The 14,128-nt window shown below is 34.1% G+C and overlaps 1 protein-coding gene across 4 annotated transcripts in view; it reads right to left on the bottom strand.

The window, feature by feature from the left end:
* Positions 1-14,128, bottom strand: part of NOVA1 (NOVA alternative splicing regulator 1) — a 140,841-nt gene that overhangs the window by 6,446 nt on the left and 120,267 nt on the right. For all 4 annotated transcript variants that reach the window (XM_058806188.1, XM_058806186.1, XM_058806189.1 and 1 more), the window contains one exon: positions 1-260. This exon is cut by the window's left edge and continues 6,446 nt beyond it. In XM_058806188.1, the coding sequence (XP_058662171.1) occupies positions 1-260 (260 nt within the window). The remainder of the gene's footprint in view (positions 261-14,128) is intronic.

Raw genomic sequence — 14,128 nt, forward strand, 5'->3', positions numbered from 1 at the left:
CCTGTGACATTGGCATAACTGATATTGAGACAGCTGCCACTCTGTGGATCCTCTTGTATCTTCTGGATGATAAGTTCAACAGCTTTTCGGTTTTGTTCAGGTTCTCCACTCACAGTGACAACCCTCTCTTGCAAGTTGATCCCATCAGGTTTCTGGGAAAGCTGTACCCAAGCCCCTGACTGCTCCATTATAGCCTTCACTGTAGCACCTCCCTTCCCTATTATCAGACCTGCTGTGCTGTTGGGAACTATAATCTTTACCTGTAATTGAAAAAAATATATATAAATAATACTTCTGCTTTGTGCATAAACACTATAATAGTTTTGCTACCCTATAAAAGGAAGGAAAAGAATGAAGCAAGTTAGTTACCATGTTTTTAAAAGAAAGGGTTAAAAAATTAAAAAGAAATACAGCTCATCATGCTTTTTAATTCTCTGCATGTTTCAAATGTATATTAAGAAGAATTAAAGGTAAATTATCAGGAAAACAATTTTTATCATTCTCCCACAGAATATACTGCTTTCAGCATAGCACAGTTCAGACCAAAAAGATTAAGCAAATGCAGCTATTATATTCATATGGAAAAATTATCTCAGATTATATCAAACTGAGTATTTTCACATGATTCCTCTCTTTCCTGGCAAACGCAGCAAAACAACTTCTTTGGCAAAATTTGTCTGAAATTCTTTACCTTCCTTTAAAACATCTATAATAGCAATAATAAAAAAAGGAAAAAAAGAAAATAAAGAAACAGAACAAACCAAAACCCAAACAAACAAAAAACCACAACCAAAGCAACATTCGGCTAAACCTTGGACAGATGAAATAGCTGGTCTTGAACAGAACATGACCTTGATTCTTTGACCTGTGACCCACATCACTGTATGGAAATTCATTATCTGATACAATGTATTATTATTGTTCAGCCTATGGAAATTAAATTTTACAGGAAAGAGTACCTAAGACCTGAGAATTTGAGAGTACAAAACATAGCATTTGTACATTTAAAAGTTTACCAAATGGTTTCAAACAAAGGTTATTTACCTAAAAAATCGTAACTTTGCTTCTGTTTAAACAAGTTTCAACGGACACAACATAATTAATGTCAATAAATCTATTACCTATTGACTTACTGCTATGAGTGAAGAATGATGTCCAGGATACAAATTCAATATTTATACATATTTTTCATAGCTTTTGTTTTTAATATACATTTTACAAATGTGTCCCAAAGTTTTAATGTACTGTCTATTTTAGGACATTGAATTAATAAGATGTTTTATTTTACAAAAGTTTTGGTTTTAGTAGCTTTGTGTTCAGATATCCATTCATCCCAATTTTTGTGGAATATGTGTAGGGGGCAACACTTTTTAGTCCTTTCATCAAAATTCTATTTAAGTCTTATCAACAAAATAAAATAAAATACAACTAAATGTTATTAATAATAGTCTCTTTTTACTGCCTCATTATAAAGTCAAACTAATTGCAAACCAATATGCATGCCCTATAAATAAGTTTTTAAAAGCTAGAAAAGCTTAGATATTTCCAATGGTTATGTTAGCATGAAAACCATATCTTTGAGAATCTAGCATACTAGAAACTTGAGAAACACTCATATTTTCCACTTACACAATATTTACATTAAAAATAATATATCATACTGTATTTTGCACTGGATTGTTTTAAATTATATGCATAATTTTTAATTCAGAATTTCATTAGCATCAAAGCACAACACGTTCTATAGAATAAATAAAAAAATGATCAGCTGCTGAATTATTCTAAAGGTAATGTGAAAGTAGGGTATTGAAAAAAATTTTGTCCACTCATATATTAAATAGTCCTATAAAAAAAAATCACTGTATATACAATTAAAAACATAATGACATGTTTTGTATATATTTTTAGGCAGGCTTAGTTTTAAGTCAGGACACCTCCTAGTAATTTAAAATGTAGCTCAAGGTATTTGGTAATTTTAAAGTAACCTTTTTAAGAATTGCCATCATAAAAAGAATGAAACAACTCAGTTTTGATTAGATATTTCAGTTCTAGATATAAAATATATTAACTAACCGCTAACTTGAAGAATTGTCCAGATTTTTGCTAATTTTTTTTTTTTTTTTGAGGGGTGGTGGCGCGCTTGTTTGTTCTTGGTTTTGGGTTAGTTTTGTTTTTGGTTGTTTTATGCAGCACTGCACAGCTCTCATTATTATGGTTTTGTGCTGCTTACTACAGAAAACATTTACTTGCCTCCACTGGTTTAAGACACACTAACAGGTTCTGTGGGAGATTTCAATAAGCAATATGCATAGCTCTGATCAAGTCAGGCATAAGTGCCTACGTAAATTTAAGTGAAAAAACCCTAAAAAACATAAGAAAGTACAAAAATACACTCTCAAAACCATACATGTGATTTCAGATGTAAATAGGATATTTAATGCCAGGGCAGTATTGTTGCAACTGTAATGCTACAATTACATATGCAACATATGAAAATCCAAGTCACTTTAACATAGTTGGTATTTTTCTTAAGGATGGGCATAGTAAAATAAAGCAATGGCATAATTCTGCCACAAAATTGAAAAGGAACTCTTCTCTATGCAACAAGAAAGATTTTCACAATGAGAAACTGGTACTTTTCTCACTTGACACACAAATGCTCATTAGGTTACCACTAACAGCTCTAGTTATTGGGCAAAATTATCTGTCTAATCAGAGGAGAGATAAAGAATGATCTTCTTCTTACTCACCCACTCCCACCTTGCCCAGATATGGTTTTGTATTTAGCATTGCAAACAACATAAAAATTATGACGCATTTTGAAAAAAAACCATAAAATTTCATGTGCTGGATTAATATATGTTTGTCTGTTTCAGAAATAAAGATACCCTTTTCTAAATATCTGGTTTTGAAACAGACTATTGTTTCTTTTATTGGCAACTCCTTTAAATGGTATTAATTTAGGAATATACCAAAAATACCCTTTCAAATACAACCCCTGCCATGGTGAATATTTCATGTAATTTACATACAGCACATCTTTTAAAAATATATATGCATTAAATAATTAGACAATATGCCTCTATTTTATATTAGGACAAAAACATTACATTCCAGTGAAAATTCAGTTTAAACAAAACATAAATGCATCTCTACTCATTTTACTTAAAACATAAGCAATCCTGCTCTTCTTGAAATGAAGAGCAACATTTGTATTATTTTGAGATATTCAGCTGTAACATTCTTGTATTTCGGACAGCTAATTCAAAATTTCATTTAAAAATTTAGACAATTATTTTTAAAAGCAAAATATTTAGGATTTTTTTAAATTAGGAATATTAATCTTGCTACCAGTTTGGAAATCTCGATCTATTTCTTTTATTCACTAAATCTTTCCCTTGTTTGTATATTGGAATATCAAGTATTTATGGCAACCATTGTTTGTGCTGTACAATAACACAGTATCTAACATATTAGATCAGCAGTGTAGGTGCCAGTAGAAAAGAAATAATGCAAAGTTGGTTTTTTTTCTTTCCTGTTGAAGCCTAAAATCCATACGGTCACTAAGTTAAAAGTTATAAAATGATAAAAAAACAATTCAGAAAATGAAAAATGAAATATTATCTATTTGGTTTTGTTACCTACGTGACCACCATTTTTGAAAAAAGTTCGTAACTCCTTGTCTGTCAAGGAAATTGGACAGTGCACTTATTTTCCTTTTACAGATAACAGGTTCAGAAACTGATTTGGATGCAGAAGTGAGAAACTGCTACCCAAAATAAGTGCTCTGAGCTATCCAATAAAGGTATCTTTCACTATGCAGGAAGATTAAGCTTCCAGGTTTGTGTGTATGCTCCTGGCTATATCCAAACTTGTGCTGCAAAAAGGAGATTGATTATCTAAAGGAATTATGAACATATGATTAAATATGCATAAAAATAGGAACACATGTAATTTATTTTGTTTAAATGCTATAGGAAGAAAAAAAGGAAAGTAACTCAACCTTTATTTCATGTCAAATAAGTTTTATAAAAATTAAGGATTGCAGTTATGGCGTTTGCTTGCTCAAAAAGCAAATTAACTACTTCAACAGGCATCACTCTCATCCTATTTCCATTAGCATAAGAAAGTTCAAAATCAGGCTCAAAAATATAATACTTCTTCCCCCAAAAGTCATCCAATTATAACAAATATAATAGAAACAAAGTAATTTCTCTGTGTACATTTTCAGTGAAACAAGACTGTGTTTTTAAAAGCCTTGACAAAAGTCCAAGAAACCTGGGCTGTAAGAAGGGCTCCAACTGGAGAGCAGTTTGCTGCCCTCAGCTCCCAACGAAATCTGCAGAGATTTGATGCAACTCTGCCCTTTGGAGGAAGAGGATTGGTACTTGGGGATCTCAACCACTGTGTCCAGAGACACAATTCAAACTGCTTTTAACTCACCACATGAGTAGCTCATGTAAATCCTAGACTCCTAAACCCTGTATCAGCTAATTCCTTAAACCTTTCCTATTTATTGACAATCCCCTTGCATAAGCCCACGCTGCATTCATATATCATGTCAGAATTGCCGGCAAGTCCTCTGATTTACCAAACTGAAAGTCCTGGCACAGTTGAGTGAGCAGCCTAGCATCCACCAGATGTTTGGTGATTATGCTCTGCCATTCGTATCCTCCCCAGTGCTGCAGTGAGATAATCTGCACTGAGCAGCTATGAATGCCCATGAATAAATGCTGAATAGTTTCATGGGAAGACAAACCATGACCAAATCTGCACTACTACCCATGTCCTGCCAATTCTCATTCCCACTCCTCTCATGTAGAGACCTCCAACAAGCCATAGCAAAGTTTCACCCATTCCGCCCTTTCACTTTTCTACTGCTTTATTTCTTTGCCCTCCTTCTCTCTGACAATATTTTGTCTGGTTATATTACCACTTCTTACAGTCTCCAGAACTGGGGAGATGGCAATCACAAACTCACACCATACATGCCACCCTGCTAATACAACGTCTACACTCATAAATTTAGTGGAAGGATGAAATGCAGGCTAGATAGCAAGAATTAGCACTTGATATGGCTGTTACACCAATTAGAGTAACTGTTTGTTAGGAAGGTTGAAAAACATGATTTTAAGTTTCAAGTTTCACATGGTGGCATGACACATGCCTACACTAAATTACACCAGAAGAGAAATACTACTAGTTATACAAAATAGCGCCAAAACTTGGAAAAAACAAACCAAATAATTCAACAGTGGAAATATTTAAATGCATCAGGCTCTATTTATTCCACTTCTGTGAAGTGTTCTAAGAGATTACACAGAGATTAATGAACCAAGGATCTTTTTTATCTATTATTCAGGTTTCCTTTTTCCTCTTTTACTTTCAACAGTGTAATTATAACCCATTCCATGAAGTTCTTGTAACAATTGTTCTTTTTCCTTCTATTAAATTTTTCAATTACTTGTCTAATACTGGTTTATTTTTTCTTAAGAGAAAAACACTTTACAGAAAAGATTCCATCTAATCTAACAAATTCATCCTAATTTGTCACAATTCTACATTTTAGTCACTAAAGCAAACAACTGAACTTCCTTAAAACTGTAAATTGATACATTCTATCTCATATCCTTTTCTGTTCTTTTCTGTCTTCTTGCTCCTCAATTGTTTTAAACTCTTTAAAACTCCCTCTGGCCTCTGGATTCTACATCTGAAAATTTCATGCTATTTTAGCTGCTCATATGACTACAGGCTTAGACTTGGTGAGAAGGTGTTCTGAACACACCAGTTCCTGTAGAGAGCAGTCAGTAAGCAATAGGATCACCTAGGATTTTTTTTTTTTTTTTTTTGGTGTGGCAAGATAAACACACTGCTACACTAGGCTTGTGAGTGCTCCCATACAATCCATCCTAAAGTAAGTGGCATTATGACAAAAATCTGGGAGAAAATCAGGACCAACTGAGGATGTGAGAGAAGTTCTGAAATCAAGCAGAATGACAACTAAGTTCATTACAGGCAAGGTGATGCCTGCATGCACTTAGGATTCACAGCCATGCTCTGTGGTATCAGGCAGCTCCTGGGAAGCCCCTGGCTACACAGCCAGCAAGAATCACAGGTTCAGGGCAGCACAAGGTACTGAAAGGTCACGAGTCATCCCACACATACAGCGGGCAGCCCAGCAAGGCTGCTCTGGACAGGTGTTTGCTCATGTCAGACTTGGGCTCAGCTGCAGCCTTACACAGCAAACCTCTGCTCATTGCACATACATAGCCTCAAGCGAGCTACTGGAATTTCTCTCAATATTTTCAGTATCTCCGGACTGCACTCCAGACTGGATTCATGCACATGCTGAAACATGAATTTACTTTTTCAGAGGTTTCCTGAACAAATTCCTGGCGGCTCAGTTCTGGATTATACATTTCAGCTTCAGAGAAAATTCTTAGACAGAACAGAGACATCTTTTAGAGACATATTTCTAATAATCCGCTTGATACTTATTTACAAAAATAGGCACATGTGCATAAAAAGCAAAGCAATTCTTCGTAACTTTAGCTAGATCATCAGGTAAATAAACCTAGACCATAAATTGTCATCTTTCCCAACCATGTTTAAATTCTGTAAATGTCATTCCAACTCAGTTTGTCTCTTTCTGCAAAAGAATGTCTAGAACTGAAATACTGTGTGAACAAGTGCAATGGATTACAGAAGGAGATTAGCTGCTACTTTGCTCCTCAACATAATGCACTTTTTCTTTTTCTAGTCATGTTTATGTTAATATGATTTTCTTCTCATCACAAGCAGTACATATACTTGTAGTATTCCCTTCATAAATGTTGCCTGCAATTATTTCAAGATGAATATAATTTTGCTACTTCCCTATGTTGCCTCTTTGTGTTATTTCTGACCTCATAATTACAGTTTCTCCCAAGATATTTCAAGGTTAACTTAATACATTGAAAAAATACTGCAACTCTGAGTTTTGTCTCAAATCACACTAGATTATTACAAATATAAAAAATTGACAGAGCAAATAGCAAATAGATATTATAAGATGTTTGGTTTTATCTGCTGGTACACTGCAGGAGGATTTTGGTCTAATACTGACACTACTGTTCATCACAAGTGTTCATTTTTCTCCAGTTCTTAGACCTCCTCTCTCAGCTGAGGTTGCATTTTTAATTTCATTTTAGTCACAAAAACTATCATGCCAGAGAAACCCAGCTTCAACTTAAATACCCGGGAACAATTTACATCTGAAACCACAAAGCTTAGAAAGTCAGAACTAAGCAGGAGAAATATTTACTAGAGATAAGACTGTGTAAGGATGTTTTGCACAAATTGCTCTTTTGGCTTAAATCAATATTATTTTTCAATTAGCATTTGATATTAAACCTTGACTCTTTGAGGCACTTAAAAAAGTCACTCCCACTTCTTTTAGTAACTACCTAATTACAATTCTGCCCACTTTAAAGTATGAACATTAAGATTTTTCTTTCATGCTTTTAACTAAAGATGTAATTTGGAATGCAAATTTCTCACAGCAAGAAACTAGCAAATCATGTTTAAAGAAACAAGAAAAATATTCTCTGCTGCCTGTTTTAGTTGCCCTTCTGTCACCAGTGTGTGTAGGCTCTAACTCATAAATAGAAAGGCTTCTCTCAAAAGCAGAATGTGTGCATAGCCAAGTTGTGTACACCAAAAGAATAATTGCTGAAATAATGTTGGTTATATATACAGGTGGCTGATTTTATAAGATTATGTAGTCCTGAAGAAAGTATTATAAAAATTTTACACTCTCATATGCACACATAAAAATCTGAATAGTTTCATAAGTACCCCTCAAGAAAATATGATTCAAAACTGTGGGAATGGAGCAGACCAACTCCTCCATGAATTCTCTATGATACATAGTTTTAATAACATAGAGAAGAAACTTAACTTTTCTAATTTTTTTTCTCAGTAGCATAAAAACAACATTCCATATTTAATGCATTAAGGTTTCATGAGCTTCAAATTACATTTGAAAAGAAGTGTAATGCATTTTGAGAAGCTTCATTTATACTTTTCACTTTTTTATAATTAAAAAAAGAAAAAATGAGCCAGTTACATACTAAATTACACAAGAGAAAAAATTAATAGATTTTCACTCAGTTGCAGAGAATGCAGTATACATAGAAAATTAGATAGCCATATTGGCTGTGCCATTGTTCAGATGAAACATTTTTAAAAAGACAGAAAGCATGAATATTATCAGTTCTGTCCAGTATTGTCTAAAACCTTCAGTGATGATCAAATGTTAACCCTATTCCCTCTTTAAATTTTCCCCTCCCTCATCTAAGATTTCTCTTTTTTTCATCCTTCTTATATAATTTGTTGCATGGTATCCTATGAATACCTGCCAACACTTCACAGAGACAAGGAGGGGTTTAGAAAATGCATGAGTATTTAGAGAAGTATTAAGTATAGCAATTTGGGATACTTCTAACTGAAAGAAACTATATAATGTAATTTCCTTATTGGAATTGCTAAAAGAAACCCTTCTCAATATAAAATAAAATAATTGACATAAAATATAGATAATGTCTATTATTTTAAAACTAAATATGCTTCACTGATGGTATCACTAATACTCACACTGTTTTACGTTAGACAGGATCTAACTTATGAACTCATAAAAGCCACTCCAGTTTCAAAAGTTAATCAATCTTAACAGACAGAGAGGCAAAGTGGGTGCATCCCTTTTTTAATGCTTTCCCAGTCACAGATCCGTAGATGTTTGGCTCCTCATAGCTATAAACTCATTGTCCAAATAAGCATTGCACTGGCTGCTTTCCTGATAAAGCTTCAGAAGGCAAATTCAGAAATGAATAGGACATTTCTGCCCTCCTCCATAGAATACTTTAAAGTCAGCATGCATGAGCTTTACAGGCACTCCATAAACTAGCTCTGAATGACATGCTATATTTTAACTAGAAAACTTGCATTTGATGAAAAGTAATCGTTGGAAGAAATTCTATGGCTTTCTATCCTATGCCTACAACATAGGAATTAATTTTCCATTGACTTCCGGGAGACTGATGCTTCCTTTATTTTATTTTAATTTTTTAAAATGTTTTTTAATGGCCATATACCTGCAAGTCTAAGAGAAAACTAACAGTATTTTTAAATAGCCCTTTGAATGGAGTATGAGTTCTCAAGATGAAGAAACACTGTTAACATTACAAAGCATCACAGCTATCAACAGTGCCCAGTTTTCAGTATAAACTTGGATAAATATGGCTAGAATACACAAATGCAGAAAATTATATGCATTAGTTATGTCATTTAATTAAATTCAGAGGAAAGAACAGCCAATAGAAGTGTGCTGAGGGACCTGCCATTTCTCTGTCAATAACACTTTTCATTGAAACTGACTAAAACTTGAAACCTTGGAAAAACTAAACCCTGGATATTAGAAACACATTGAGATTTTTATGTTCTGACATTGCTGGCCAGATCACATTATTTTAACAGCATGTTAAACATTTTCTAAATTAATTTTGGATTTAAATCCAAGTATGAAATCATGCTTCAGCATTACTGGTAAGAATACTGAAAATCAGTCCCCGGGAAACCACATTTTGAAGTTAATTAATCTATCTATAGGACTGGCAGGAGAAAAGAAGGTTAAGAGTTTTTGTTTGTTTTTTCAGAGGATCTTTGCCACAGTTGATTTCTACAAGATACATATCACAATAATTCACAGCAATCATATGGCAATTATGAACAAAATTTAAGTTATCAACTATATATCCTCTGCAGGGGACCCCTCTCTTGAAGGATGTGGAATCAAGGTGAATCAGCAGAACCATTTCGATTCTATGGCATGGAAAACAAGAATTTATTATGACCATTTAAAAAAGGGGTATTTCTTTCTCGCTCAAAGCCCTTTGTGATCCTTTTGTGGGAGGCCAAAAGAGAGAGTTTGATCATCAGCAAGAGGAACTTTATGGTTCCTCATATCAACAAGTTTGCAACTCCCAAAGGAAGGGGGTAAAGTGCTCAGAAAATATGACAGTTTTTAGTCCCTTTCTTAAAATGCACTATCTCTAATATCGTCATGCTCACAAATAGTCCCCAATTTTGCTATCACAGTTATCATATTCTGAAAATTACAGTTTTAAGTGAGAATCTGTGGAATCAAAAAAAATTATAGATTTTGAAAGAAGGAGGTAAAAGAAAGTGTAACTAGCTGAATGTGCTTTGTCTAAATGAACACCTTTGAGTTTTCATGACCATAAAATAAAATAATGATACTAAACCCTAACGTCCCCTCCTACACTATTTGTAATTAAAATTTTGGGGTAATTACTCTGTTCTCCATGGAATGGAAGGGGAGACACACAAGAATTAAAACCCTTGTGGTAATGCTATTAATGTCTCAGGTCCATGAAAATAAGAGCATATTTATTCTTGTTTTCCCCTACAGACAGCTCTGTATAGCTTCATGGTGTTTTTCACTTAAAAAAAAAATAAAAAGGAAAAATGGCAGAAAGCTAATGATCAAATGTTTTCCTAAAAACTTTATAAACACAATTTTTCTTATGAGTTTTTTTTTCTGAAAACATCCACATTTTGCTTTCGATATAAACACATGATAAGATGGTGGAGCCAAATATCTTCTAAAAGGAGGAATATTTTAAGCATGCTAACTAAACACAAAAATTAAAAAAAGCCAAAAACCACTGTGAAACAAAACAACAAAAGACCTTCTCAGCATTCCCACAGACATATGATTTAATAGGAAAACTTAGAGAAAAGTAAATAAATTAAGCAAATATCTGAATATATATCAAAACTATAGACACTTTTATATGCACACAGAGTTCTGTACTATAAATATATGTTGCTATATAAGAATGCCTAATACTTGATTTACTTGTAAGTAGGAGCAGTCCTCTTGCACTGAGTATCTAGTGAAGAGTTTCAGTTTAGGCAGAGAGTACAGAAGCTACTCATTCACAAGTGCCTCTTTAAATCATATTTTTGCAATTCAGCTTATTTTAAAACCAATAAGAAAAAAAACCTCACGCACAAAGACATGCACAAATCTGTACTCTCTACAGACACAATGAGTGGAGCCCCCACTTCCTTCCAGGTCCATCATGTCTTAGAATCTCCCAGCTGCAATCATGTCAAAAATAAGCCTGATGCACAGAACAAATGAATGATGTTCTCATTTCAAAATCTAGGAACAAAACCCACACTCTGTTACAAAATTATTTCATGGGACTCTCCAACCTTTCTTGGATATCAGATTTCTGCTCTTAACAATATTATGTAATCTAAATAATGTAACTTTGGTCTGAGAACTATCTTCCATAGCCAGTCTGTATTAAGCATTAAACATGCAGAGGTGAGAAAAGACTGAACAGGGCATTTTTAATGGTGCATCTTGGCATAACCTGGCACCAGTTTTGCACATACACTTTTACTCCAAGATCACAAAATTAGTGTAATATGAAAGATAAAATTTATTCTATCATCAACCAATATGTGCAAAATAAATATGGTGGAATAAATATGATGCAGAGGGAAATCTGGCTCCTGCAAAATGCACCTGGTCCATCTAGATGAACTAACTAATTAACAGCACCAAGGGTTATGGTTACTTTGAACCCCTGGCTTGGCATTAGATAACTAGCAGCAGAAGCTTAATTGTTTCTGTATTAATTAATCCTTAACTAATAAAATAGGATTTTGTGTAGCAAGAACTACTCAATGAAATTCCCAGGAACACTCTCTTAGATGTTGTTTGAAAATTGTTTTCAAATAAGAAAGGGAGGACAGTTAAGCAGAAAACATTTATATAACCATGTCTCTCTAGGTCATGAAAAATAATAATTACTAGAAATTTTGATTACAAAAAGGACATAGTTTTCTTAGTGTGGTTTCCCTAATGGGTGGATGGATGGGTGGCCACACACAAGTATTGTGCTCTGTTCTGGGCCCCTCACTTCAAGAAAGAGCATGTCCATAGAAAGGCAACAAAGCTGGTGAAGTGTCTGGAGAGTGAGTCCCACATGGAGCAGCTGAGGGAACCCAGAGAAAAGGAGGCTCAGGGGAGACCTCACTGCTCTCTACAACTCCCTGAAAGAGGGTTGTAGTGAGGTGGCAGGTCAGCCTCTTCTCCCAGGCAGCTGGGGACAGGACAAGAGGAAATGGCCTCAAGCTTTGCCAGGGGAAGTTCAGGCTGGACATGAGAAGGAATTTCTTCACAGACAGAGTAATTAAACATATTCTTCTGCTCAAAAAGCTGACAATTTATTTTTAGAGAAAAGATACTGAAAATGTGAAAAGAAAAAATAAAAAAATGAAAGAGCTGTCTCAAAAATGAGATGGAGGTGAGGAAATCAATCAAATTAAATCAACTAATCCTTTTTTATTTCACAATACATTTGTCCCTTTTTTATATTTAACAAATACTCAATGTGATCCTTTGCATATGTAAAATAAATGCATAAATGCATTATTAATTATTCTAATATCACTTAAATTCAGTTTTCAAAACATAAATTTCATCCTAACAAAGCTGCAGTTTCCTTTTCTTACCCTGATTCACCTGAGTTCCTATTAATGCCAGGCAGGTGTAACTTACAGTTTACTTTGAAATTGGATGCAGTAAAGACAACCATCAGAGTACACAACCACATTTTGCACAGCCAATCAGTCTTTTCTGGTAATGTGTATCATTTATTATCTAATTACTTATCACATAATTAAAACAGAAATTTCTATAAAACAGCCTCCATTGCTGGCATACAAGTGAAATACAACCTGTGAAATGTCTTCAACAAACAACTGTTATTTCCTTCTGTTTGTAAAACAATGTGATAATACTGGTTCTGGACTATATTTACAGTTTTATTAAATATTTTAAATTTATTCTTATGAACAAATTTTCTGCAAGGAAATGATTATCTTTTTACTTTACTTGATTTCTCTTTTTTTCTGCATCACTTAATTATACATGTGCACAGGTCTGCAGATTTTAAGGTATTGTATTTTGGTTCAGTACTTTTTACTACAGAATGCCATTAATCATAGTCTAATCTCTTTCATAAGCCAGCCTAATTCCCTAACTGCAACACTTTAAAAGAGCCCACATGGAGACTGCATTTCAGTATCTCATGGGTAGGGGGCAGCTGTTAATTTATTATCACGATTACTACAACTACTACTAAGAGAATAAAGTCAATCAATTCTCATTGCATTTTTAGGTTTGTTAAGTGGACAATAACGATAATCATAAAAAGCTGAGAAGCACTGAGCTCATGTACTATGCTACCTAAAAATATGAAAGAATTTACATTGCACTGCATTTGCAGGCTTCCAGAAGCTTTAAATAAATAAAAAAATTCCAACCATATTTTTTTAACCCCATCCAAATCACAGGTAGTAAGTTCACTTGCATGAGTAATTTATCATGTAGAATTGTATTATTGATTGATAATGTAAGGGGTGGGGGGAAATAGTCCAGCAATACTTTGATCTCTAAGGCTGCATTCACTAAGGTGCCATTTGAGAAGCAGGGGAAAACAGAAGATGAAACAGGCAGCAGACCCTCTGTACCCCAGACTAATACTCTTCAAGGCTGCAAAGATTCAAATGTAAATCACTGGCAGGTCACAGACCAGTGAACCCTTAGACTTAGAGGGACAATAGTCCAATTGATCCACTATTTGCAAACCATGCCTCTTAATATCTGCTATTACTTGCAGGAGGTCCAACTTGCTCTCAGGAAAAAAAAAAACCAAACAATTAACCAGCTAACCAACCCAATCTAAATATCCAAAACCAAACCCAAAATCAATAAATGTGAAAATATCTACAAGCCCAAAACTAGGGGATAGTACTACTGAATAAGATGCAGTCACATATTGTTTTGATATACACTATCTGAAATCTAGGCTGCAATGTGTCAGACAAAGGTCCCAACAGCTGCAGCTAACCTCTGGAAAAGGAAAAACCTTCTACATCTTATTCTCTATAGTGCAATTCATCAACCTGCTTCCATGATTTGTAGACAAAGAACACTCCTTTTTCCCTCAAATCAGGCAGAGACCTACTATGATTGGTGGGTTTGTCT

This window comes from Ammospiza caudacuta, chromosome 6 (genome assembly GCF_027887145.1).
Source record: "Ammospiza caudacuta isolate bAmmCau1 chromosome 6, bAmmCau1.pri, whole genome shotgun sequence".
In the NCBI taxonomy this organism is placed as follows: Eukaryota; Metazoa; Chordata; class Aves; order Passeriformes; family Passerellidae; genus Ammospiza; species Ammospiza caudacuta.